At 54.9% G+C, this 27,341-nt stretch overlaps 1 protein-coding gene across 1 annotated transcript in view; it reads left to right on the forward strand.

Annotated features, from left to right (window-relative positions):
- Positions 1-27,341, forward strand: part of COL4A2 (collagen type IV alpha 2 chain) — a 162,189-nt gene that overhangs the window by 102,500 nt on the left and 32,348 nt on the right. Inside the window, exons 5-20 of the mRNA XM_043892466.1 lie at positions 4,076-4,210; positions 4,298-4,342; positions 6,513-6,629; positions 8,139-8,210; positions 8,553-8,588; positions 8,692-8,754; positions 11,866-11,901; positions 14,308-14,349; positions 15,166-15,264; positions 17,793-17,828; positions 18,401-18,451; positions 19,524-19,568; positions 21,595-21,648; positions 22,371-22,437; positions 23,534-23,644; positions 24,101-24,250. Coding sequence (XP_043748401.1) covers positions 4,076-4,210; positions 4,298-4,342; positions 6,513-6,629; positions 8,139-8,210; positions 8,553-8,588; positions 8,692-8,754; positions 11,866-11,901; positions 14,308-14,349; positions 15,166-15,264; positions 17,793-17,828; positions 18,401-18,451; positions 19,524-19,568; positions 21,595-21,648; positions 22,371-22,437; positions 23,534-23,644; positions 24,101-24,250 — 1,159 coding nt within the window. The remainder of the gene's footprint in view (positions 1-4,075; positions 4,211-4,297; positions 4,343-6,512; positions 6,630-8,138; positions 8,211-8,552; positions 8,589-8,691; positions 8,755-11,865; positions 11,902-14,307; positions 14,350-15,165; positions 15,265-17,792; positions 17,829-18,400; positions 18,452-19,523; positions 19,569-21,594; positions 21,649-22,370; positions 22,438-23,533; positions 23,645-24,100; positions 24,251-27,341) is intronic.

Raw genomic sequence — 27,341 nt, forward strand, 5'->3', positions numbered from 1 at the left:
GATCAAACCCTGGTCTCCCGCATTGCAGGCAGATGCTTTAACCTGTCAGCCACCAGGGGAGCCCAAGGAAGGTGATACATTGACACAAATCAAGTCTCGCAGAGGCAGGGTCCACGAGCTCACGGCTCCTTGCCAGGTGTCTGCTGGCTTTTGAGAAGTATTTTATGGAAATACTTTCATCAAGTATTTTGTGGGAATGTTAGAAGTTTTAGAAGCTTTTGCAAAGACCTTTAAGCCTCAGGCCTACCCTTTCTGGGGTACTTTTTATTTTTAACATCACTTATCACAAAAGGAAAGGAAGAGGAGGAAGTAGATTTTCCGATCGGGACTTGCCGTCTGAAGCCGGAAGCTGATAAGGATGACCATCAGGACAGAGGAGGACCCTTCCTGTTACTGGTCCCGACAGCTGCTCTCTGCAGACACCCTAGATGCCCCAGGGCACAGGCTTCCCTAGGAGGATCTCACCCCTGATGACCAAGGCACGCACGCCCAGGGCTTGGACCCTGGTACGACTGTCCTTTCAGCCCCAGCCTCGCAGGGCGTGCAGTGAAGGGCTGGAACCATCCTGGGGTTGCATCCTGGAGGAGGAGGGATAACTCAGATCCCCTCCAGGCTCTTCCTGGCTTTTCCCCATTGCTCTTCAGAATGACCCCGATTCACACCCTCTAGGCTTTATTTTTTTAAAAAATAGAAAATAGCAATTGACGGCTGGATTGTAGAGAAGTTTAGGATCCTCACACATTGCTCCTAAGAATGTAAAATGAGGCAGCCGCCGGGGATCACAGCCTGGCAGCTCCTCAAACCTTTAGAGTCCCCACGTGATACAGCCGGTCCACTCCTCAGTAATAGGCCCGAAAGACTGAGCGCAGACTCGAGAGCTGGGTGTTCGTGTTCAGTTTGTTCATAACAAGCTGGTTTGTCCACACAATGGAATCTTAGTCAGCCGTAAGCGTGAAGTAGTGACTGAAGCTATGATGTGGACGAACCTCAAAAACCTTGTATTAAGAAGCCAGACACGAAAGGTCACGTATCATAAGTGTGATTCCACTGATGTGAAATACTCTGAGTGGGTAAAGCCCATAGACGCCAAAAGCGGAAGAGTGATTACCAGAGGCTGGAGGCGGGGGTGGGAATGATGGTGGTGGGAGTGGGATTTTTTGGGGTGATGAAGGTATTTTGGAATAGATGGAAGTGATGGACAGGGGACACTGTGACTGCACCGGAAGCCACTTTACAACAGATGCTTTTGTGGTTTGGGAATTTCACCTTAATAAAAAGAAAAAAGGGACAGTGTGTTCCAGAAAAGGGAAGACTGGGGTTTTACTGCCAAAGCCAGACTTCCTGTCGGAGAAGCCATGGGTGAGTTTACTGACAACGGGAGGAAAACAAGGACGTGATGTCACTGGTCCCCCCATCACAGGGAGCCAGGAGCAGTTAACAAACAGGAGACAGAGGGATGCTTCTCGTTAAGAGGCTTATACTCCATCTGTGTTAACGGTTGGTGCTAGACAGTCATCCTCGAAGAGAGACATAGTTTATGGACAATAAAAACTAACATTGCGGACGAGGAACCATGCATCCCCCAAGGCTAACAACCAGTAGCCTCTGAGGGCTGCGGGACTTGCAGGCTTAGAGACTTGGTCTGTGGTCACAAACGAGACAGCAGTGAGCCTCGCTCAGGAAGAGCCAGAAAGATCTGAGTCAAAGCATCTTGTGTCTCCGAACCGCCGACAGATGCGGCGTCCCGAAGCTCCGGGCATCAGACAGGGACGCCACGTGTCCAGGGCCCGGCTGGCCACACGGTCCTCCTGACGCCTCTCTCACCTCCTCCAGACATTCAAGCACGCTGGCTTCGCAGCTCCGCGTGGTGCTTGCGGTCAGGCTACCCCAGGGGAGCGCTGGCTGGATTCTGCACCGTATGCGGGGCAAGCAGAGAACCCACCATCCGTGAAATGCCAACCCGGCCCCGAGGGGCCCCCAGGCTCCCTTTCATCTGAGGACACAGGGCCCCAAGCCCCGGGGCTCATCTCAGCCGCCAAACTCCACCTTAGTCTCCATCTGCATCCTCCGCCCCAAAACGGCGCTTCCCCGCTCGCCCCACGCCCCGGGCCGGCACCTGCAGGGAGGGGCAGCGTGGGGGCGGTGGGGACATCACAGGCGGGGTCCCCCACGCCCTTCCTCCCCTGCCCCGGTTCCGCGTGAACACGGCGCCTCCAGCTGCATCTGAAGTCGCTCGCTTCCCCCCAGCGCTGTGCAGTATCAAGGACAGATTATAAACTTCTGCCAGTTCGTTCTGCTAACGAACGTCTTAGCGGCACAGTTTACACAAGAGAGGCTTTTTGCAGGCTATAAAAGAGAAGTCTAGAAATAATGACTCAGTACCTCCTCAATCTAAAGGCAAGACAGGCATTTGAAATGGGAGAGTGAATGAGGATCGGAGAGAAAGGGTCTGTGGGACGAACCAACAGCAGAATCCTTCCTTTAAGAAATCAAGACAGAGTCTTTGGGGTTTGGTTTGGTTTTGTCTTGTTACTTTTTTCAGTTTGGGTGAACCTGGGACGTTCATTAAAATAGAACTGTAATGCATAAATTAGTTCCAATAATAGAGCTGGAACCCCTTTTTAATCTTTTCATTTTGATTGTGGTAAAATGTACGCAACATAAAATGTACCAGCCTAACCATTTTTGCGCAGTTTCTTGGCATTAAGCACACTTATGTTTTGTACAGTCATGATCACCGTTGTCGTCAGAGCTTTTTCATCTTTCCAAACTGAGAGTCTGTCCCTACTAAACCCTAACCGCCCACTCCCCTCCCCCAGCCCCCGGTCACCTCTCTGGGGCTTTCCATCTCTACGGATGTGACTCCTCTGGGGACCTCATATTAGTGGAATCAGACAGCGTTTGTCCCTTTGTGGCAGGCTTATTTCACCCAGTATCATGTCCTCAGGGTCCATCCATGATGTGGCCTGTGTCAGAATTTCCTGCTCCTTTAAGGTGAATAAGAGTCATTGTTTGGACAGACCACATCACCCATCCATGGGCATCTCCACCTTTGACAATTGTGGAAAATGCTGCCGTGAACACAGGTGTAGACACAATCCGTCCGAGTCTCTGCCTCCAATCCTTCTGAGTGTTGTCACAGAGGCGGAATTGCTGGGTCACGTGGTGATTCTCTGTTTCATTTTTGAGGCCCTCCATGCCGTTTTCCCCAACGGCCGCACCGTTTCCATTCCCTGCCACAGAGCAACTTCTCCAAATTCCTGCCAACACATAGTTTCGTCTTTTCTTTTTTTAAAATAATGGCCATCCTAAGGGATATGCAAGGGCTTCCCAGGTGACTCAGTGGTAAAGAATCTGCCTGCCAACGCAGGAGACGCGGGTCTGATCCCTGGGTCGGGAAGTTCCCCAGGAGGCGGAAATGGCAGTCCACTCCAGTATTCTTGCCTGGGAAACCCCAGGGACGGGGGAGCCTGGTGGGCTGCCGTCTATGAGGTCACAGAAGAGTGGGACACGACTTAGCGACTGAACAGCAGCAATGGTTTGGATGTACGTTTTGCATTTCAGAAACTTTTATTTTTCTCTGTACACGCACACGTCCTCATGTGTGCGTTCTGTGTGTGTGTGTGTAGAGGATGAGAGACTGTCTGACCACTTAAACATCTGGGGGTCGCTTTGATATCTGGGTGCTGGTTGTGTCTCCATACCTATTGAGTGCATTATATGAGACAGAGACGATCTTAGGAATTTGTGTCTGGCACCTTCATTTATACTGAAAGGACTTTTTTTTTTTAAGTCAAGTAAATTGATTCTTTCATGCCAACCCAATATCAGCATTTCACAATAACTTCACTTTAGTACTTGAGGATAATTTTTGTCTCACATTTAATATTTTCCCCCTTTGAGCTCTTTTACTTTCTCAGCCAGAAATCACGTAGTGGCTGTCATGGAAGAAGATGGTGATTTACACAGAGTATAGCTCTTTAAGCATGAAAAGCATAGTTTCAAAAGCAGCGTGATTGGAGACGTTCATGCGTGGTTGTGAACTGTGAACACTGACCGTGTGTTGTTCCCGCAGGGCCAGCCAGGGCCGGTGGGCCCCCAGGGGTATACCGGGCCCCCCGGCTTACAGGGGTTCCCAGGACTGCAAGGCCGCAAAGGTGACAAGGGGGAGAGGGGAGCCCCCGGGACCACAGGCCCGAAGGGAGACGTGGTGCGTACAGAGCCGTGGGCGCGGCCCCCGGTGGGGGGCGGGTGGGGGGTGTCTCGGCCTTCCTTAAGCCTGTTGCCTTCTTTACAGGGACCAAGAGGTGTTTCGGGATACCCTGGCGCCAACGGAATTCCCGTAAGTTTTTCATAAGATTAAAATTTAAAAGCACTGTATACATGCAAAGCAATCTATTTATGAGGTACAGACACATATCTAACTAGTCCCCCTTTCTTGTCGATAACAACAAACCCTGTGGGGCTATATGTGCGTTTTTAAATTTTTTCCCCTGGAACCCAGTCATCTCGTGGACAAACTGCTTCCTTGTAAATGGCCTTCTGGACTTGGCCTGGAGGCTGCTGGGCTTCCCAGGACTGCAAGGCCGCACGGGGACCTGGGGGCGGGGAGCCCCTCGTTACTGTTTTGCAGTGACAGGCGGCAAGCGGCACAGACGGGCCGTAAAGAGCCAGGCTTACGCCGCGTTTGAACTCGAGAACCACCTGAGTAGAGAGCCGTCCTGCCGAGAGCAGGGACAGCCCTGCAGTCTTGCAGCGTCTCAGATTCTTGGTAGCAACCGCGCAGAGAGAAGACGAAAGGCATGCTTTGTCCATGAGAAAATCTCAGAATGCAATAAAGTGTGTTTTTCTAACCTAGTTTACTTTACTTCTTGTGGCACAAGAAAACAAACAGAGCAGCCTGACTCACAGCCGCCTCCTCGGGCCGGGAGCAGACTTCCCAGGGACGGCTTCCTGCCCATCTCTGCCTCCGGGATAAATGTGTTTATCCCACGTTCAGGCCTGCTCCATCCCCGCGCAGCTGATGTTTAAGGACATCTGCCTCCAGAACTTCACGCTCATGCCAACATCTGTGCCGGGTCAGCATGCTCATACCCGCATGCACACACCTGCACCACATGTGTTACGTCATCACGCTCATACCCGCATGCACACACACACAGACACTGCAGGCCACACAAGTGAGGCTGCCCCATTGCAGAAGAAAGGGGGAAGGGTGTGAGCGGAGGCAGTCACAGAGAACTGCCACTTTCCCTTAGCTCCACATTCAAGGGGACTTTTGCAGCGGGAGGCAGAGCTGAAGAAGGGAAGCCCCCCCCCACCAAGACGTGAGACCCGCATGGCCGTGATCCCGGGCGTCCCCTGGGAGGGGCTCAAGCAGACACATCGGTGACAGCACACAGCTGTGCATGGTTACGGAAATAACTTGCGCGTGAGTCAGAATCTTGAGAAATTGACAGAGCTGAAGAATTCGCAGATTTCAAGGGTTAAACAAATAACCAAAGCCTTCTCTTACCAGCTGCCTCCAATGAAATTGCCTGTTTTTAACCCATTTTTTTTGGCCTCTTGGATTGCCCCTGGGTGGGCTCCTCTGGAAGCAGAAGTCTGCGCTTTAGATGGAGTGACCTGGTGGGAACAAACTGTAACTGATCGTGTCGTGTTTCCATTGGTTTTTTCCACTTCATGCTCATTTCATGTCAGAAGCAAATGTTTCTCAAACTAGGGAGGGCGTAATCATCACCTGGAGGGGTGATCATGGTAAACAGATACCTGGTCATTTTCTCTGGAACGTCAGGGCTGCTAAAGACAGTCTCCTCGATGCCGAAGTCTGAGAGACGCTCACAGCACGTTAACTTGAATGCCACCGCTATACCTGAGCACCTAATGAACACAGAGTTTGAGGGACCCGGTACTTTTAGCTGGTTAGAATCATTTCCAGCGCATTCCCACTGGCTGTCTGTTTTACGTGTGGTAGTCTGTATGTTTCCATGCTTCTCTCAGGGAGCTCAGACCGGTGCTCCGAGACAGCCCGGAGGGGTGGGATGGGAGGGGGAGGGGGGTTCAGGAGGGAGGGGACATATATGCCTGTGGCTGATTTGTGTTGATGTATGGCAGAAAACCTGCGCAATATTTGAAGCAATTATCCTTCCATTAAAAATAAATAAACTTTAAAAAAGAAATCACAAGCAAAGTTAATGTGTAGTAACAGCTAAGAGCTGTATCATCCAAAAATAGACCTGCTTAGATGTTGAACACAAGATGGACATCTAGCTCAATAGAATTGAAATTTTCCTTTGAAGGACAAGTTCAAATTAAGATCAGGCTGGCATGCAATTTCAAATGTCTCAGATCCAGTCTAGGGGAGTCAGGAAGGCCCAGAGCAGACCGATAATTCAGGGGGAGATGAGGAACTCACAGGCATCTCTTCTGAGAAGGTTTGAAGCTGTCTCATCCCAGTTTCATGAAACCTAAGCCCCTGGGGGCTGGAGGCTCAACGGCTTGTCTATTTCCAGGGCCATCCTGGGCAAGGCGGACCCAGAGGACCCCCCGGGTATGATGGCTGCAACGGGACGATGGGCGACGCTGGCTCCGCGGGACCCCAGGGCCCCGGCGGCTTCCTCGGGCCCCCCGTGAGTACACGCAGCACTCAGCCTGCCCCGCTGGTTGGCTGCAGAGTCTGGGTGGTGGAAATGCAGGAAAGCTCTCGCTTTTGGGAGAGCCCGCCGAGGTCCCCCTTGAGAAACTGTCTCAGGGAAGGTCTCCCAGGAGGGTGGGCTGCCTCCTGCCTGCAGGATGGTGTTGGGTGTGGGGGAGCAGGCACGTGCCAGGACCCCCTTTATACCCCAGAAAGGGCCACCTTTACGCCCCAGAACCGTGGCTGCCCACCCTGGGTTAGCAGGCAGGATGGAGCACACTCCGCGGCTGAGGTCTCTTGCCCCCGTCTGGGCGTGCTGGACTCAAAGAGCTCTATTTCCCTTCGTCCTTTGCACGCTCCATAGAAGGTGATGGGTTTGTCTCCCAAGCATACCATCACGTCCTCCCATTCAAACAGCAAGAATAATAGTGGAATCGTGGAACTAAAATTTTAGAAAGCTTAAACCTTGAACAGACTTCTCAATTAGTCGTCACTTTTATTAGATTCTAACATCCTTTGTGACATGAACAAACAGTTTTGTTCTGCAGGATGTACAAGGTAGACTTTACTTTTCTAAATGGAAGAACTTTCATATAATGATCTATTTCATGGCCTCATTTATTTTTTTAGGGTCTTTGCAAACAATCTTATTTGATAATATGTTGCTACCTTATACCAACATATTCCAAATTCAGGGTTAAACTAACACTTTGTGGCAGAACTTTTTATTTAAAAAACATTTTACGGTGCGGGAAGGGCAGCAATAACAATCTTCATTGCATTTCCCTGGAGCTGGCCGATTTCTGGTTACCTTCACACCTCTGCCCTCCAGCTCCCCATTCACTGGCTATTTCTTTTTCATGTGATTCAACTTATCAGTAAGCTACACTGTGCTCTATTCTAATATCATAGCTTTCATTATCAATAAATATATCCGTCACTTTAAAATACAGGTTTTATATGTGGATATTAAAAGACCTGTGTACTTATGTACCTGTGTATCATGTACTGGGCTGGCCAGGAAGTTCATTCAGATGTCACGGAAAACCCACACCAACTTTTTGGCCAATGCAGTATACTGACGCAGTCCTGTTTTTGACGGATGACCCGGAATCTCTCCCACAAACAGTGCTGCAGAATGTGAGGGTCGAAGTTCTAGTATGCGAACACAGAGAAGGCAGAGAACAGTGTTACTGCAAAGAAAAGGAACAGGTCAGGAGAGGAAAGTGTTGGTTTGCTGAACGTCTACCTGGGTTTCTGAAAATTAAATCCTATCGAATATTTCTCTTCTAACTTTAAGAAAGATGTGTTGGGTAAATATGAAAGTAAAAGTCTCACCTCGTGGTTAAGGTAGAGATGGGCGTTCAGAACAGTCTCATCTGGCCATAAGGACAGCTGGACATCGCCCACGAGAGGGGGCAGCCAGTGGCTCCAATCACGTCTCTGTGCTGAGTGCTAATGGACGGCTTGTGTTTTTCTTTCTCTGCCGTGTGCGCGCATTTAGGGGCCCCAAGGACCGAAGGGGCAGAAAGGCGAGCCCTACGCTCTGCCCAGAGAGGAACGCGACAAATACAGGGTAAGTCGGCAGAGACGGGGCATGAGCGAGCCCCCGCGTACACTGCCCATTAACAGAGCGACCTCTGCGTGGAGCGGGGGGACGCACAGTGGGGGAACAAGCCAGAGTCTCCACTGATTTCAAGGTCCTCTCACTGGCCTCCGGGCTGTAGGCCATCTTACACTAACTGCGGGCCTGCCCTTCTCATACTCATGACAGCGCAGATGTCTAGGTAATTAACATCACCGAGTCCCTAGACAGCGGGTGTGTTTTATAGGCTTATTTCCAACACTGCAGTAAAATGCAACTAAGTCCACAGATTCTTAAAAGCTGAAACTCTTCAAACTCTTTCTTCTCAATTAGGGGGAAATTGGAGAGCCTGGACTGGTCGGCATGCAGGTAAGCATTGCTTTGTTAGAGAAGAGCCCTGGCAGAACCTGAAGGGCTCCGGGCTCCACCCGCTTCTGCCTCCCTAACCGCCTTCTCTGTTGCCTCTCCGTAGGGGCCTCCCGGCCGCCCTGGGCCCGTGGGACAGATGGGTCCGGTTGGGGCTCCAGGAAGACCGGTAAGTTCCAGGCTCACGTGCTCACCCTTGCGGTTGTCCAACATCCTCCGAGATGCAGGCCATGCGGACACTGCTGAAGGCCTCACGCGTGCCTGACGCGTGTGGTTGCCAAGACCACCCAGGCCATCCCTTGTCCGCGCTGCCGCCATCAAGGTTGAAGAGCGAAGACTCAATGCCAGCTAGGTCAGATTTTGGCCTGGTGCTGGTCTGGAGCCCTTCCAGCCAGGCAGAAGCTCGCCCAGCCCCGTAGCGGACCAGCAGACAGGGGCTGGTCATCCCGCGCAAAGCAGACCAGGGTCCAACGGGTCCATAAGGAGGAACTGGGCTCTGCTGGGCCAGGCCTTAGAGCAGGGAGGCCATACCTGGCCTGGCCTTAGAGCAGGGATGCCACAGCTGGCCTGGCCTTAGAGCAGGGATGCCACAGCTGGCCTGGCCTTAGAGCAGGGAGGCCACAGCTGGCCTGGCCTTAGAGCAAGGATGCCACAGCTGGCCTGGCCTTAGAGCAGGGATGGGATGCCACAGCTGGCCTGGCCTTAGAGCAGGGAGGCCACAGCTGCCATGGCCTTAGAGCAGGGAGGCCACAGCTGGCCTGGCCTTAGAGCAGGGAGGCCACAGCTGGCCTGGCCTTAGAGCAAGGATGCCACAGCTGGCCTGGCCTTAGAGCAAGGATGCCACAGCTGGCCTGGCCTTAGAGCAGGGATGGGATGCCACAGCTGCCATGGCCTTAGAGCAGGGAGGCCACAGCTGGCCTGGCCTTAGAGCAAGGATGCCACAGCTGGCCTGGCCTTAGAGCAAGGAGGCCACAGCTGGCCTGGCCTTAGAGCAGGGAGGCCACAGCTGGCCTGGCCTTAGAGCAGGGAGGCCACAGCTGGCCTGGCCTTAGAGCAGGGAGGCCACAGCTGGCCTGGCCTTAGAGCAGGGAGGCCACAGCTGGCCTGGCCTTAGAGCAGGGAGGCCACAGCTGGCCTGGCCTTAGAGCAGGGAGGCCACAGCTGGCCTGGCCTTAGAGCAGGGAGGCCACAGCTGGCCTGGCCTTAGAGCAGGGAGGCCACAGCTGGCCTGGCCTTAGAGCAGGGAGGCCACAGCTGGCCTGGCCTTAGAGCAGGCAGGCCACAGCTGCCATGGCCTTAGAGCAGGCAGGCCATACCTGGCCTGGCCTTAGAGCAGGGAGGCCACAGCTGGCCTGGCCTTAGAGCTGGGATGCCACAGCTGCCATGGCCTTAGAGCTGGGATGCCACAGCTGCCATGGCGTTAGAGCAGGGAGGCCACAGCTGCCATGGCCTTAGAGCAAGGATGCCACAGCTGGCCTGGCCTTAGAGCTGGGATGCCACAGCTGCCATGGCCTTAGAGCAGGGAGGCCACAGCTGGCCTGGCCTTAGAGCAAGGAGGCCACAGCTGCCATGGCCTTAGAGCAGGGAGGCCATACCTGGCCTGGCCTTAGAGCAGGGAGGCCACAGCTGGCCTGGCCTTAGAGCTGGGATGCCACAGCTGCCATGGCCTTAGAGCAGGGAGGCCACAGCTGCCATGGCCTTAGAGCTGGGATGCCACAGCTGCCATGGCCTTAGAGCAGGGAGGCCACAGCTGCCATGGCCTTAGAGCAAGGATGCCACAGCTGGCCTGGCCTTAGAGCTGGGATGCCACAGCTGCCATGGCCTTAGAGCAAGGATGCCACAGCTGGCCTGGCCTTAGAGCAGGGAGGCCACAGCTGGCCTGGCCTTAGAGCAAGGATGCCACAGCTGGCCTGGCCTTAGAGCAGGTTCACTGCACCTGGGCACAGCCATCATGACAGGTGAGATACTGGACATCAGTTAACCAAGTGACCCTTGGGCCCCCCTGAGTGGCAGTCTACAGGTGTTCCCTCCTCCTGCAAGTCTAATCAGGAGTGAGGCTTGGCAGCCGAACCCCTGGATGGAGGAGGGCGAGTCCCAGGCCTGGCCGCCTCAGATCCTTCCCGCTGCCCAGGGACCAGGAGGTGAATGGGCTCCTGCAGAATGCCAACTCTCTCCTCCTCCACGTTTTTTATTAATTAGACAAACAGGCCTTGAATTACTCAGGGAGAGCTGTGGCCGCAGGTGAGAGAGTCCTTCTCAGAGAACACCATGCCCCGAGATTGGGGTGGCCGCAGACGGGACCCGCTCCTCGGCCAATGCGGAGAGGCAGCGGGCACGTGTGTGTCTGAGGGCAGGTCCGTCACACCAGCAGCTGGGCTGGGAGTGCGCGTTCGCTTCCGTCAGACCGCTGATCATAATCGCAACAACTGATCACGTCTCTACGAAGCACAGCTCTCCCGGGCCGTGCTGGCTGTCTTCCCAGCAGCCCTCCGGCCCTGAGATTTGGCCGAAGGGAAGGAGACGGGCTCGTGCTTCGAGGTGCTCTCGGCCCTTGTGCACACGCAGCTGCCCTTTTACGGCACACGGGCCACGGGGTGGGGGGTGCCCTGCGTTACGCACACAGTCCCGGGAAATAAGAAACAGCAGCATGCGCCCCGCCTCCGCGAGCCGAGGGGCCGGCCTCCAGGCCTTCGCGCGCGCCGCTGAGGCCTCCCACGGCCCCGGCCCCATCCACTTGCTTCTCCGTCAACACGCCTGGCTCTTCTAAGGCACGTGTCAAGCTTTTTCCCTCGGTGTGGCGTGGACAGGGGCTGCTCTGCAGGAACACGAGGCGATCCTGGCGGGCGGGTTCCCAGCCCCGCGGAGTGGCCGGACCTAGATTAACGCTGTGCGTGCTCGTCCGCCGGCCCAGCAGCGGGCAGTGGGAGACGATGCTGGGCGGGGGAGCGCACGGGAGGCCGAGGGGGGCGGGCCGTCTCTGGAGGAGCGGGGCCTGGGGCCTCGCAGAGGGAGCAGAGCCAGCGTGAGCAGGACGCGGATCAGGTCAAAAGCCTGAACTCAGAAAAGCAAGCCAGGAACAGCTGTGCCTGGGCAGCCAGCGGGCCCGAGCCCCCATCCTCCGTCCCCGCGTCCCCGCCGAGATGAATGTGCTGGAAGGCTCTTCACATCCTCCCCGGTGTGCTGAACACACAGCGGGCGGCTTTCCCAGGGCTCCCGAGCAGATGTCATCTGGGTCCTGGGGTAAAGAAAACAGTTGACAGATTTCTTTGTGTTTGTGCAGGGACCGCCTGGACCCCCTGGACCCAAAGGACAGCCAGTAAGTTGTTGGGGGCGGGGTGGGGGAGGGGGAGGGGGCAGGGGCTTCGCGTGCTTCTGTGTCTGCTTCTTGACTGTGGAACTACCTGGCTGACAAGCACATCGTTTGTCTCATGAGGAGGACAGTTTCGTAGCGTTATAAGACAAGGCTCTAAACTCCAAGAATAATCCATGCGTGCCCCTGATGGCCGCATGAAGTCGCTGAGTGAGTGGATGCATGGAATGGCTTGTCTGGAAATCGCATAGCATTCCTGTGGCCACATGAAAATCCAGCTGGCAAATGTTTGATTAGAAACACGGAGCACAATGGGGACAACCCCTGCTTATCCATAAGGTGCTCACTCACGAGCCGGGACAAGGCAGAGCTAGAGTTGTGCGGGGAGCTGACGGCCTTCTTCCTGCCTGGGGGCAGGCGGGCCCTCCCAGAGCGTGCTGTCGGCCTCTGTGGGTGTATTCAGGGAGCTTCAAGCCAGGCTCTGGCCCAACCCTGTCCTCTTTCCATCAGAGAAAGACGATCCAGTGGGCTGGAGCACCGCAAAGTTGGTGGCTTCTTAGGAACATGGGCACCATACGGGCTTAATGTGACCTGAGAAAGTTAAACAAATCCCCAGGACAAGCCGTAGGAGGTTGGCGAGGGATGTATTTGGTCAAACCCCGACATGAGTCAGAAATACTGGGCTACTGTTAGGAACATTTCAGAACCACTCTTTGGCCTGTGTTATGGCCAAGGACGCCTCCCCAGCCCACCCATTCCCAGGCCTGCCCCGCAGAAACCCCATCTCCTGGCCGCCCGGGGACCTCAGCTGTCACCACCCCGACCCCAGCTCCCATCATCTCTGACTCAGCTTCCAGCTGCGGCTGGAGCTCGTTAAGGCTTCTGCCCGCCCCCCTGCCCGGCTCCCTGCCGTCGGGCCTCCCAGGGCGGGCTGGGAACGGCCCAGAGCCAAGAGATGCGGATGTAGGACAGGGCGGGGAGCCCCGGGGTCGCCTCAGATCCCCACTTGGCTGCAGCACAAACAGCCCCAGGCCTCCAGCAGGTCACTTCCTGGTGCCCTAGACACCGGCTGGTGAGGCAGGGGGATGTCGGGGTCCCAAGTGTATCTCGTTCTCGTCTCGCCTGGCTGCATCTCTGTGCTTTGATTTCAGCTCCCCAGCCAGGTGGGAAGGAAGCAAAGAGAAAGCAAAAATTAATGAAAGGCTTTGTTTTTATTTGTGGAAACTCAGGGCACCAGAGGCGGGGGGCTGTGTGGTACGGACAGAGATCGGGTGGGCCCCACGGGATCCTGCGTCTCGGCGGGGACAGGAGCCCCGGGAAGGCGCCGGAGCCATGGGCAGTCGGAGGGCCTTCCTGAGCCGCGTGGTTTGTCCCAAGGCCCTCCTGGCGGGCGATCAGCCCTCCCACGCACGCGTGGACGCTCCCCTCATGAAACTGTCAAACACGCCAGGGTGCCTTCCCAGTCTGCCTCGGAAGCAGAAAGGATGATGAAAAGTTTGGCTAAACTCAAAGAACACCATCATTAAGAGGGTTAGGACATCTTCCTGTGAAACTTAGGATTGATTTACCAAAATGAGAAAGTCTGAGGCAGAGGAGAGTATGAATCACGGTCCTCAGATTGGGATCCCAGGCAGGAAACGGCTGCGTTCCGAGCCCAGAGGGCCCGGAACCCAAGGAGATGCTCTGAGACCCCTACCTGTAGAGTCGGAGGGCCTGGGCTCAGACCTGAGCTCCGTCACCTGTTCGCCACGAGGCTTTGGCCCAAGGATATGACACTCTCCCCATCGATGACGTCCAGACTCACCGTGTGGTCCAGAGGACTGAGGGAAGTTAGCAGGGAACCTGGACTGTCAAAGCCCAGGGCCGCCAGGAGGAAATCACTCAGGGCTTCTTGGTCATCAGGATTTGAGCAGTAAAATATATAAGCAAGTGGCGAAACATCCCCAAGGGTGACAGAACAAGTGTTCTTAGCCCCCTGTACTTCAGATTTTGCTTAAAGTACAAAACACAAATTCCTTAAAAGCAGAGCTTTATTAAAACACTAGTACATCATTTTTATGAACCCAGAATTTTTATCATTTAAGGTTTGGTCTTAGTGAACGCTCGGAGCTCACTGTGAGGGGCCACTTTCTGCAACTGGTACAGCGTCTCGATTTGCTCCTGTTCATTTTATGTGATACCTGGACTCGAGACTTTCAGTACACCGTTTACATGCGGCAATAGCAAGAGAAAAGACGTTTCTTTTCCTTTTGTATTAATTCGTTCCTGGGAGCTGAAGCCAGAATATTATGCAAGGATAGTTGTCCAGTGATGTTGCAAATACATAGATATGAGGTTTCTTTTCCTAAAAGAAATAATTCCATTTTACTGCGATTATTGACTTTAGACTTACAGAAGCCATTTGTCTTTCAGGGCAACAGAGGACTTGGTTTTTATGGAGAAAAAGGTGAAAAGGTAAAGGAAACTTACTAGATTGAATTAGGAAATACTGGCAGCTCATTCTAAAGTCTTCGTTTTATGCAGTTGTCTTGCGGCGCTCTGCAAACACACCGTTTGAAAGGAAACAGTCATTGTGAAGAGTCAGGTTAGCAGACAGGCTCCAGCGGTGGTTACGATCTGTGAGACAGGGTTCTCCCAGACCCGGGGACTGAACTGCGTCTCTGTCACCTCCTGCATTGGCAGGTGGATTCTTTATTTCTAGTGCCACCTGGGACGCCCGTTCTGATTTATGTCTTGGGTACCAGTCCTAGAAAGCAGTAGCATCATACATAGCAAGAACCACCGAAACATTTGGCCTCCAGACCAAATAACGTCCTTGTATATAAGTTCATCATAGATAATTCCACCGAAGCAAATGCAGCCTCAAACTGTGACCAAGCTAAACAGCTTATATGCATAAATTCTAAATGATTATTAATGCAAGTGGAAATCAAGTGATTTTACCTTACTCTTATTTTATTCTATATGATGTTTTTACATTTTTTTAAATGTTTCACTTTGAGGCACAGCCGATTAGCAATGCTGGGGTGGTTTCAGGTGGGCACAGAGGGACTCAGCCGTACGTATACACGAATCCATTCTCTCCTAAACCCCCTGCCACCCAGGCTTATATATGACCTTTGTCTTATGACTGTAACATTATTAACATTGACGTGCGTGTGACGAGTAACACCAAAGACAGGAACAGCAGTTTGCGGAGGGATTGTGCTTTTGTTCACCTCGATCGCATCCTTCAATCTAAAGACAACGGCTTTGCTAAACCGTTCGCAGGGGGACATGGGACTGCAGGGACCCGGCGGGATCCCCCCGGACAACGGCTACGTCGAGAAGCCCACGCCCCTGTACGAGCTTCTGCCGGAGCAGTATAAGGTAAAGGGGCCACAGCAAGACTGCCGCGTTCCCCTTTGAACTAACAGGAGGAGGGGGGAAAGACCGAGCTTTCTCTGATCTTATTCAAACAGTCACATTCATGGTGGAAGTGCCCTCCCCACCGAATTAGCAAATTATGCATTTGAAAGCACTGATCAGTCACAGGCCTCTCTGTACATCATTGTTCGTAATCGTGAGGAAGTGGAGCCAACTTGAGGATCCATTTAAGGATCTCAGCTCCGTCTTCAGTCTCTAGTGTAGACGTAGCCAGTGGTCACAGCACAGCTCAGAGCCAGGATGCGGAGCCGTGTGAGCAAAATAAAGCCTACATTTTGCTGACATGGAGCGTCCCTGTGGGCTTTTTGGGTCAAAGTCAGATTTCTGACTCTTGTAGTTTCTGTTAATGTTTTGTTTGATGAAAAGCATCCTCTTGGAGTCTAAATAAAAATTAACACCCTTCTCTATCACTCATTCACTCAGACAGACCGTTCACCCGTCCTAAGCCTTCTGGGTCCCCTGTGCTTCATAAAGACCGAAGCAGTGACCTGGTAGAGTACTGACCTTGTGGGGTGGCAGGGTGGAGACCGGGGTGAGACGCACCATGAAAGGTCATGGGAGCCAAAGTGAAAATCCCACACGTAGACCGTGATCCCTGCCTCTCAAGCATCTGTCAAGATGGGTGTGAATGCCGGGGGACGGATGGGAGAGGGCAGGCTGGACCCCCCGACCCCGTGGGGGACGTGAGTCTGTGCAGCTGCAGCGTTAGGAGCGACTTGGGCGCTGACAGAGGCAGCCTGGGCAGAGGCTGGTGCGAGCCCAGAGGGGACGGCCGTGTGCCAGCCGAGCTGAGAGCAGGACAGCCCTGGAGCACCAGGCCGGACAGGGCCTCCCGGGTCTTCAGGGTGGATCCAGGAGGGGCTCTGCTCCCGGGGTGACCTGACCATCAGCAGCGTAGGGCCCCCGTCCAGTGTCAGGACAGAAGCCTGGGTGGAGTGAGGCCAGAGCAGGTGTAATCCCTGCTGAGATCATCAAGCAGCTGAATCACATTTCCCTGTTCTCTGCAGCCAAGAGGGAATGCGAAAAAGCAGAGACGTTAGTTTGCCAACAAAGGTCCTTCTAGTCGAGGCTATGGTTTTTCCAGTGGTCATGTATGGATGTGAGAGTTGGACTGTGAAGAAAGCTGAGTACCGAAGAATTGATGCTTTTGAACTGTGGTGTTGGAGAAGATTCTTGAGAGTCCCTTGGACTGCAAGGAGATCCAACCAGTCCATCCTAAAGGAGATCAGTCCTGGGTGTTCATTGGAAGGACTGATGCTGAAGCTGAAACTCCAATACTTTGGCCACCTCATGCGAAGAGTTGACTCATTGGAAAAGACCCTGATGCTGGGAGGAATTGGGGGCGGGAGGAGAAGGGGACGACAGAGGATGAGATGGCTGGATGTCATCACCGACTAAATAGACATGAGTTTGAGTCAACTCTGGGAGTTGGTGATGGAAAGACAGGCCTTGTGTGCTGCAGTCCATGGGGTCGCAAAGAGTCGGACACAACTGAGCGACTGAACTGGACTGAACTGCAGAGGGAATGGGTCCCAGGACCTGGCCAGCCTGCAGGGGGCAGTCTGGAACTGCAGGATCCTGGGAGCTGTTCTAGGATTGATGAGTGAACGGACTCATTGCCGCCTTTCCTTCCCCGTTTTAGACTACGAGAAACGGGGAAAACTGAGCATATAAAATGGACATCATGGGCTTCCCTGGTGGCTCAGTCGTAAAGAAACCACCTGCTGATGCAGGAGACATGGGTTCGATCCCTGGTGGAGGAAGACGCCACGGGGCACGGAGCAGCTAAGGCCGTGCCCCATAACCATGGAGCCGGGGCTCCAGAGCCCGGGAGCTGCAACTGCTGAAGCCCACGCGCCCTGGAGCCCTCGCTCAGCACCAGGAGAAGCCACCGCAATGAGAAGCCCGCCCAGCGCCGCTAGAGAGGAGCCCCCGCGCACTGCAGCTAGAGAAAAGCCCGTGAGCAGTGGAGACCCCGCACAGCCAAAAACAAAGACAGAAAATTATTTTGAAGGAAATAAAGCCGACGTTGCTTTCTAAAGCCACTCTCACTCGGGACTTTAACACACTCCTGATGAGCCTTGTCCTCAGAGGACCCCCCCCCATCACCTGAATGACCTCTCGCTATTTCATTATCGAATGACAGCCCGTCTGTTATCACCGGGGCTGTTCCCCAGGGGTGTGCCCTGCCACTGTGGGCCCCGAAGGAAACTCACAGGCAGAAGAGACGGCCCTGCAGTCACATCAGAATAACACACAGTTTCATCTATGTTGTGAAAATCCAAGAGAATAGCACATTTTCCCCCTTGAATTTTGAAGCCGCAAGGTTTAGGGAGTCATTTGTTACAATCCGTTGATATTCGTTGTTTGCAGTTTTATAAAATACTTTGCACCTTATGTCATCAATCCTGACCCATTTTAAATAGTATTTGTGAATTAATGAGCATTTCCTGTCTTTCTTGTCTTCACAGGGTGAAAAAGGAAGCGGGGGAGAGCCAGGGAGAATAGTAAGTCGAGAGATAAAGACGCTTCTTCTCACCGGTGCTTCCCGCGTTCTCGGGGGTCCCATTACAATGTTAGACTGTCCGGGGCGTAACAGCCCACTGCTCTGGTCTCCAGTCCACTCATCTGCGGCAGGAAAGGGTGATCGTTTCTCATGCTGTTTTTCAGAAAACAGTGTCAGGATGTCTTCTTTCTGCAGAGTCAGCACCAGCTGATCACCCTCTTCTGAAGTTCATAAATGAGCCCAAACCACTCAGAAGAGCAGTTCCGTGGAGGGAAGGGCCGGGCGGGCTTGGTGGAGGCTTCCTGGCCAGGGTCCAGCCGTGTCATTGCTCTGCCTTCCCTGATCTGGGTCCCGCCTGCCCCCGAATCCCCAGTGCTCCCCGTCGCCACTTACCAGGTGACGATGACCTGTGATGTGCCGGGTGGATGACCGTCCCAGCCCACTGCAGACGTCCTAGGAGCCCGTCCTGCGTGGAGCTGGAGAGGCAGAGGCAGGCTGGCCGCAGCGGGGGCACTATGAATGAGCCCCCAAAGCAGGCAGACCGTGAAGTGTGGTCTCTCTGTTCTCTCCTAGGGCATCTCCTTGAAGGGAGAAGAAGGCATCATGGGCTTCTCGGGATCACGGGTAAGCCTTCTGGGCCTGCTGTGCGCTTTGCATTGTCCGACTTTTGGAAAGACTTCATTTTGCTTTCATTTCTTGTTGAAGTATCGTTGGCGTACGATAGCGCATGTGGTAGATCCACAGCACGCTGACTCTCAGTTCTCAGAGGCTCCGCTCCACACAGTTGTCCTAAGACCCCGGCTCTATTGCCAGCGCTGTGCCGAGTGTCCGAGCAGCGTGTTGTGACGTCACCGTCTGTGCCCCCGGCCCTCGCTCCACGGCAGAGCTGAGCTGGAAGTGCAGAGGTCTGCCCCACACCCCCGATCCCCGACGCTCACTGTCAGGTTCCTGCCCCTCCGTGGGCTGTCGGCTCCGACCCTGAGCCTGCCTTGACCGACGCGTCATTGTCGCCCAATAACCGTGGGTTTTAAGACCGTGCTCCCCCCTTTAGGGGAGGGACATGAATGGAACTCAGACGCATTTCTGCTTGTATGAGCCTGAATGACTCGGTGGTAACAGAAACGGAGGCTGTCTCCAACAACGAGCTCGATTTCTTGTTGCCCCAAGAGTCCAAGGAAGATGTCCCTGGTGGGGCAGATGGGGTGAGGGGAAGTCTCCTCTTGAGGAGGCTCGGCTGCCTGTCACTCCTGGCCCGAGAGCACACCACCCTCCACCGGCCAGAGCTCAGTCAGCTGGCCTAGTCCACCCCCCAGTGAACTGGAAAGGTGGGCAAAGACAGGAGCCTTGGGGCGACTGGCCACAGCCACCCCAAGGACAAGTATCACAGTCGCCAAAAATCAGAACGAAGACTCTGGGAGCACGAGGGGGCAGGGTGCTTTCTGGCTGTACCGCTTTGACTGTGTTGTGTTTATGGGTTTCTCCACGTTTCTTTAAGTCACAGCCAGGATGCGTTAGGTGAAAGTGTCGCTAAAACGATGCCTCTCCTGCGGGAAGGAGAGGGAAGTTCAGACGGCGTCAGCATTGTCGTAGCGAAGTGTTTACTCACTTAGCCCCGGCAGGTGCCATGACCGTGCCCTCCAGGAAAGGTCGCTGCACATTCTGAGCTGTCACTGCTTCTGTTTTCTCTTCAACCCAGGGTGCCCCCGGCTTCGACGGTGAGAAAGGTTCACCAGGACAGAAAGTAAGTTTGAGGCATGAAATGCAATCTAGTCCGGGCCTGAAACATCTTACACAGGTCACATGTGAAGACTGGGGCATCCCAGGAAAAAAACACCCTCCCCTTAAAACTTTCCCATATTTGCAGTAGCAGAAATGGTCCCTCCCCGATCGTCTCTGAAGCGTGAAGGAGCTCGCTCTCACTTTCTGTCGTTTGGCAGGCCAGCACGGGTCCCTCCCGCCCCAGGCCACCCATCACCTCCCCTCCGCTGGCCACGACCCCCGGGGCCCCCAGTCTGGGCCTTCCTGTGTCAGCAGCAGCGTCCTGTAAGAAGGTGGCCGGCGTGGTGGCTGACAGTCCACCCGCGTTCTCCATCTACTGACCGCTCACGTTTTCACACTGGGTCTTCAGCGACGACCCAGTTTGTTGTCTTTATCTGGGTTCCACTGACAGATTTTTTGGTCCGCTTTGTAGGAAGCCGATGTTCGGTGAGAAGGGCCTTATGAATCTGGATCAGGCGTGGGGCTGTCTGACTGCTGATCTTGCGAGAGAGAAGACGTATAAACAGGGCTTTTTAGTGACAGTTCCTTTCTTGTCACGGCTGTCTTCACCCGGGCCCCGCCCGCCGCAGACCCCGGGCTCTTGCAGCTCATCCAGGGAAAGGGAACGTCCCTGTGTGTTCACCACGCGTGTTTCCCGCCCAGCGCTCCTCGGGGCTCCCCGTCCACGTGGGCAGCACCGTCTGAGCGGCTGGCTGGGTCTCGCTGGACACGGCTTGGGCAGCCTGCCTGGTCACCGGCCCCACGGTCGCTCCAGGCTCCGTCCAGGCTCTGGCCTGGGTCGTGGGGCAGTCAGTAGGCAGGAGGTCACTTTTAACATCAGAGAAGTTTGCCTTCACTTTCCAGTCTTCACTTAGTGTGAAAGAGAGTCAGTCTAAACCAGAGGCCCAACATAAAATACCGAATTAAGCCAATCTTAGTTCACTCTGAACAAAGTAGCTTTCAGCATGCATGCTCCTGGATTTCAAAATATCCTGTAAGGTAATCAAATAATGCACATTTTTATCCCATTGCCATTCTGATTTTAGGGGGCTTAGCATATACACTCTTTTGCAAGAAGGAATAAATTTCTAGATTTTTTTTCTTTAAAGCTTTAAATACCTATCCAGATATGATGCAGCCCATAAGGGTAAACCTTGCCTTTCAATAAGTATTCAAGGGAATTAGAATGCGATCATTACAATTAGAGATTTTTTTAAGTCAAGAGCAAAAGCTTCTAACTGAAGAGGCTCCATGCTTCTAGTTGGTATTAACTAAAAATTTTCGGAACCCTCCTTGGGAGATGGCTTTAATAGGTGGATCAGGTTGCCAACGCTCCACCCCTCTGGTCAGTCTTAAAGTCCAGACGTCAGGGCAGCTGGTGAGTGTAACTCAGCAGGAAGGACTCAGGGCCCCGAGAAACACGTCGGGCTCAAAAGGCGAACCTCGGGCCCAAGGAGGCCCAAGACCTAACAGCCACTCATGGTCTGGAGGCCGTCGGGGCTCGAGGCGCCCCTGGGCCCAGCTCCACGAGGATGGGGTGGGCCAGGCCCCCCGCGTAGGGCGTTCACACCCAAATGACCCTGTTTCCTCAGCAGCCGCAGGAAAGGGCACTAAAAAGATAGGAAGGAGGAGCAGCAAGCAAGCTGCCAAACGTCACAGTTTGACTTTTATTGAATCCTGATGCAGATAAAGCAACTTTAAAAAGACACGTTTGAAACTAAAATCCGGGAAAATTGAACGTCAAGTGGGTAGAAGGTGATTTTAACCAATTGTTGTTGATTTTATTGGACTTCCCTGGTGGTTCAGATGGTGAAGAATCTGCCTGCCATGCAGGAGACCCAGGTTCGATCCCTGGGTCAGGAAGATGCCCTGGAGAAAGGGAATGGCTATAGACTCCAGTGTTCTTGCCTGGAGAATCCCAGGGACAGTTGATTTTGGTAGCTACAATGTACTCCGGTCACTCCTTTATATTTTAGAGGTAAAATAAGCACCAAGCATCTTTTCTGCAGGGAAGCAGAGGACTGGACGGGTACCAAGGCTCTGACGGATTGCCAGGACCCAAGGTGGGCTCAGGTCTCCTCTGGGGGGCGGGGGCGGCTTTCACTTCCTTCCTCCGGGTGCTGTTCTGATCCCCTCCTGTGCACCTTCATGGGAGAAGCGGGGAGGGGGCTGAGCGAGCGGACACTGCAGCAACGAGAGGGTGGGGGCCCCTGGTTCCCATGAATAATCCCGTGGGGGGACGCAGGGGGTTGAGGACTCGGGGCGCACCTGCTCCAGCTGTCAGGGGACCCAGCAAGGTGGGGGCGCATCCCATCAGGCGGGGCACCGCTGATGAGGACAGAGGGCTCACGGCCAGGCCTTCTGGGGCTAGAGAGGCTCAGAGGCGTCTAGGCAGCTCGTGGAGTTTGGGCCTCACAGTCCAGATGGTGTCAGATCGGGTGTGGGCACACAGCCCCAGCTCACCCTCACGGGCGATCCGACGGCGCCATCAACGTGGAGGAGTCTTCCTGGAGGCAGGCGGTCCCCTGGCCACTCCTGGTGTCTAACAGGGGTCTCGGTGAGAGCGGCCCCTGCCCGCTCCGTCCTCTGCTGGCGTGTCCGGCTGGCAGCCAGGAGGCTGGACTGACCAGCGCCGCCGCAGCGTGGGCGTGGAGTGCGGGCAGCGTCCGGGGTCTCGCGGCTCAGCACAGCCTCCGCCCGGCTCCTCATCCTCTCAGATCTGGAAGCAGCCGTCGGGTGCAGAGGCCGGCTCACCTCCTCTCGTTTCCCTCTCTTCCTTCTCCAGGGAGAAACGGGTGACCCCGGCCCCCCCGGCCTGCCGGCCTACTCCCCGTATCCTTCCGTGGCCAAAGGTCTGTGCCGTGCGTTCTTCGCGTTCACATCTCCCGGGCTTTGTGGTCTGTGGTGGACCCAGAGCCATGAGCTCGGGGGAAAGACTTTCTGTTCAGCACTTAACCTCGGAGAACCTGTCTCGTGAATGCTCCCTCCCTGTGGGATGAGAGGGGTGTCACGGAGCGCCCCCCGCTTTCCTCCACCAGGAAAGGCTTTCGTTCTGACCCACCTCGTGTGGGCTCTGGCCTTGCCCCCCGCAGCGGCACCGCAGAAGCCCAGCCTCGTGCCCGCCAGGCCTCCGTGGGCGCGGCCCGGCGCCTGCCCTGGTTTCCGCTCCAGCTCTGGCTGTGCCCGCTCTGGGCCTTCCGTTTGGCTGACGTGCCCCCTGGACGTCCTTCCCTTGACCCTCCTCCGCTGTCCACTGCCCGTATCGGCTGTCAGATGACGCGGCCTGGTGCCTCTCTGGCCTCTGACACAGCGGCTGTGATACCATCCAGGCGCGCGCCTCTGTGGGAATCGAATGTTGGTCAAGCGTGTAGCACTGAGCCCGCACACTCACGAGCTCAGAAATATTGTCCACTATTATTTTCCTTCTCCGTGGTCCCTCAAAGTCAGATTTCCCCCACACACACAAATAATCCTCCCGTCCTATATTGTTTTGGTGTTCTGTGCCTGTCTCGTTTTATAATATTTATAGGAATTTTGTATCAACCCTGTTTGGGCTTCCCGGGTGTCTCAGTGATAAAGAATCTGCCTGCCAATACAGGAGACGTAGGTTCCATCCCTGGGTCGGGAAGATCCCCTGGAGGAGGAAATGGCAAGCCACTCCAGTGTTCTTGCCTGGAGAATCCCCTGGACAGAGGAGCCTGGCGGGCTGCAGTCCCTGGGGTCGCACAGAGTCAGACGTGACTGAGCGGCTAAACAGCAGCAACGTCAGCCTTGTTTGATTGAGGCTGAGCTCCCTGACGGCGGGGCCGCCGCAGACGAAACACCCGGGCCCCGCGCGCCCATGCGGTGGGCGGGGCATCAGTCCTCTACCTGCAACGAGAGCGTGAACACCCACCCCGAGGCCCGGACAGTGGTCCTTTCATCGCGGGGTGTCTGTCTCGGTTCCAGGTGTCAGAGGTGAGCCGGGATCCCCAGGACAGCCCGGGGAGCCAGGAGCCCGCGGAGAGCCAGGAGACCCCGGTCTGCCGGGCCGGCCGGGCACGTCCATCGGAGACGAAGGTACCAAGCTTCCGTGGCCTCGAAGCTAAGACGTGCGCTCGGGTATCCCGCCAGTCCCGCCCCTTGCTGGTGCTCTGTCCCTTCGGCTGGCCCGAGCGTGCCTGCACTCGAGTCGTCTGGATGTGGCCACAGAGCCGCTGCGTCCTAACTAGGCTAGACGCGCTGCTGAGGGTAACACGCGCGGTTCTGTCTGTTTCTTGGCTGGGAGGAGCACGGGCTTTCTCCAACGTCATCGCCAAGCATTCTAACAGCTCTTGGGCCGTCCCCTGGGGGCAGGCAGGGGGCTTTTTAGAGTGGAATGATGCTGATGAAATGTACCAGCGGCATGGCCCTTTAGGTCGCTGGCTGGACCGTAAACCACTGGTCCAGTGGGGATGTCCAGGGCCTCAGGGCGCAGCAGTGCCGTGGCTGAATCCCAGGGGGCTCACGAGGCTGTGTTCACTGTTGGGTTTTCAGATGAGAAGAGAGGCTTGCCGGGTGAGATGGGACCCAAAGGCTACACAGGAGAACGGGGTTTCCCCGCGGTGTACCCCGGCCCCCCAGGGACCGAAGGGAAGCCAGGGCTCCGCGGTCCCCCCGGGCGCCCAGGACCACCCGGCCCAGACGGTAAGTGGAGGGAGACTCAAGGGCGGGGCATGCCGGCGTCCGGACGAAGGGGCCTGGACGCAGCCGCAGTCTCACTTGGGTTTTTCTGCTGATAATTCTGCGGACGAGGCAGCAGCGGTGGCAGGCCATCCGGGGTGCAGCCGGGAAGGGCCCGCCGTGACCGCCCCGTGTCCTGGGCTGAGCACCGCGGGACAGCCGGGAAGGGCCCGCAGTGACTCCCCCTGCCCGGGGCTGACCCCCGCGGGGCAGACTTGAGGCTCTGCCTTCCGGGCCCCCTCGAGCCAGAGCTGCCGCTGAACAGGTGGCGATGCTTGGCGCCAGGAGTGGCCGGAGCGCCTGGGGGGACACGGCAGCCGTGGGGGGCCCAGACGGAAGATCTGAGCCTCAGACTGGACGGGCATGGCGTCTGGACCCCGGTGCCGTCGGGCGTGGGGTCCCAAAGCGTCAGACACGGCTGAGCGGCTACGCACAGCACCGCAGTGTCTGGGTCCAGCTAAAAGGGAGATTCAGGGACGCGGCTTTTGTCGCTCCCATTGCTGTCTCTTGAGAAGAAACTTTCGGAGGCGTGAGAAGCGCGCTGGGGACAGAAGGCAGCCATTACCTCTCTGGTTCCAGTTTGTCCTCTGAGTTACTCAGGTTCTGTGTTCCCAATTTCCCTTCAACTGCAAAAATCAGATTCTTATATTCTTTTGAAAAATTTCGGCACAGATATTTCCCTGGAATTTGCCAAGTGGTTTGAGCAGTGTGATCACTAGTATTTTTTATTATCCTCACAGCGATGTTTATTCCCGCACCATCTGTGATAACGGCTGAGTTTCTCTGAGCATTACATGTCCTGAGTCAATGTTGTCTGTTGCGTTTTCCCTTTTCTGGCAACAGAACATGATGTATTAAAAATAAAAGCATACAAATATGCCTCTTTAAAAGATGGCGATGGAAGGCTAACCTTGCCATCCTTCCTGTAACTAAATTCCATTTTGATAAAGACACAAACGCATACCATCTGGCTTCATAAATCTTACTTAGTAAATCTACAACTTACTCAGAAGTCGTCTGTAAACACATGAACTAATTTCTGGTCCATATGGTTAACTGAAGAAGGAATTTATAAAATAGATGGAATGGTGTCTGATAGATTTATCAACTTAAAAGTTCAAGAGCATACAACTTTAGTTCTCCTTCAAGTATTCATTTTACCCATAAGACACATTGTTCCCAAATCACTTTTTAGAAGCAATCTCTTGTACAAAAAGTAGTCAAGCGTAATGGCCTTTTAAAATAGTTTTGTGAATAGTCATAATGTAATATTGATGATCTTGAGTCCCACAGAGCCCTCCAGCCTTTCCCCTGGAACAAAATTGTTGGACTCTTTTCTTGTTATCTGCATTTCACCCGGCTTTCTGTGTTGCTACTGACGGAAACCAGAATTTTTAGTCTTTCGCGGCTCCAGCAAAAGCAAACCATGAAGGCAGTTTTCTTTCTGAATTAAATGTCTGCTTACTCCCAGCACCAGCTCAATCAACCAGGCTGACTGTCGGGGCAGTTCCACTGTGCTCTAGAATAAGTCAGGGTACGGCCAGATTTCTCACGGCCACCTCAGGAAAATCACGTTGGAAAGATCACAGAGGCTCACTGCTATCCTTTAGGACTCGCTTGAAATTATTACTTTATCAGATGAAGAAAAGGCAGCATAGGAAGGAGGCGGGCGGGGAGGTGCACCTTCAGGGAGCCCCAGAGTGCCTTTTCTGGCTAGACTTGCAAACAGTGTGAAGACCACCACAGTGTCTTTATCTCAGATTTTAAAAGCCAGCACCCCTGAAGCATCCGTGGTTAAATAACTCCCTGTAGTACTAGCTTCTCCTAACTCATCAGGAGAACCTGGAGACGTAGCATAAAGCCCTCAGGCTGACAAGCCTTTGACCTGGTCCCCAGGGCCCAGGGAGCCTATGCTGGGCCCCGTCTGCTCCATCAGAGCCCCCTGGCCGGCACCCCCTGCACGCACTCTTCTCTGGCTCGGCTGTCCCTCCCCTTCCTTCCGAGGCGCCTCTGCTGGGCCTCCCTTCTTCCCCCCACCGTCCCGTGCAGGATGGAAGTCCTTGCCCATGTCTCTCCTGCTTTGACGGGACTTTAGTACCATGACGTACCAGCTGATGTACCAGCTGTCCCCAGCTGCACCCCCATTGCCAGAATCTTGGCTCGCTGTCCACGATGCCAAATAGAAATGCAGAGACGGAGTTCAGAGGACGTAGGAGAGTGCCTTGTTATTTTTGCCAGGCCCAGGGAAACACGCAGGCTAGCGCCTGGAGAACTGTGCCCACCCCACGCCTTCGCAAGAACAGGGAGAGGTTCTACAGCCTCTTGAAGGTCTTGCTTTTTCTTTTTCTGCGAAGTTTCAAAACGGCCACAGCTGGCATCAGGCAACTCGGCAACCAGGTCCAGTGTCCCGGAGGCTCCCAGCCCCGACCTTCTCTCTGAAGTGCAGTGTGGAGCGGACGAGTGCCAGGTGCAGCGTGTTGTCTCTGGGGTCAGAGGGCAGTCAGCCTCGTGAAGGACGGGGATTAGTCAGGGCTGACGAGTAACCGAGGCTGTTTACGTCCTGCCGGCCTGTTGGGCTGGCACTTGCCAAGGCTGTCGGCGCATTTCTACTCTGCGGCGATGTCCCCAGCCTCGTCCCGAACGCTGAGCCGCAGACTCCCCCCGGCGGTTAACTGGGCACCTTGTCAGTGCTGCGTGTCTCAGGGCATCTCCAGCTTGGTGAGCCCTCAGCCGGACTCAGGGTCTCCCCTCCCCAGGCCCTCAGCCGGAGCCAGACCCTGGGCGTCAGCACCCTGCCATGGAGCTTCCCAGGGATGTACAACCTCGTTCCCGCCACAAGATGGCGCTCCGCTCGAGCAGAACAGCGTTTATTGGGCTTTTAGAGTCTATTTCTCAACACGGTAGCTCAGACGTCCTTGCTTGGGATGCTCAGAGCCCCACAGACGAGCAGGACGCCCGGAGGGCCCCCATCCCAGTGAGGGGGAAGGTGGGGACGGGCTGGATCACAGGTTATCCACACGGTTACACGTGTGCGTGTGTGGACGTGTGTGCACCC

The sequence above is a fragment of the Cervus elaphus genome, chromosome 30, assembly GCF_910594005.1.
Source record: "Cervus elaphus chromosome 30, mCerEla1.1, whole genome shotgun sequence".
NCBI lineage: Eukaryota > Metazoa > Chordata > Mammalia > Artiodactyla > Cervidae > Cervus > Cervus elaphus.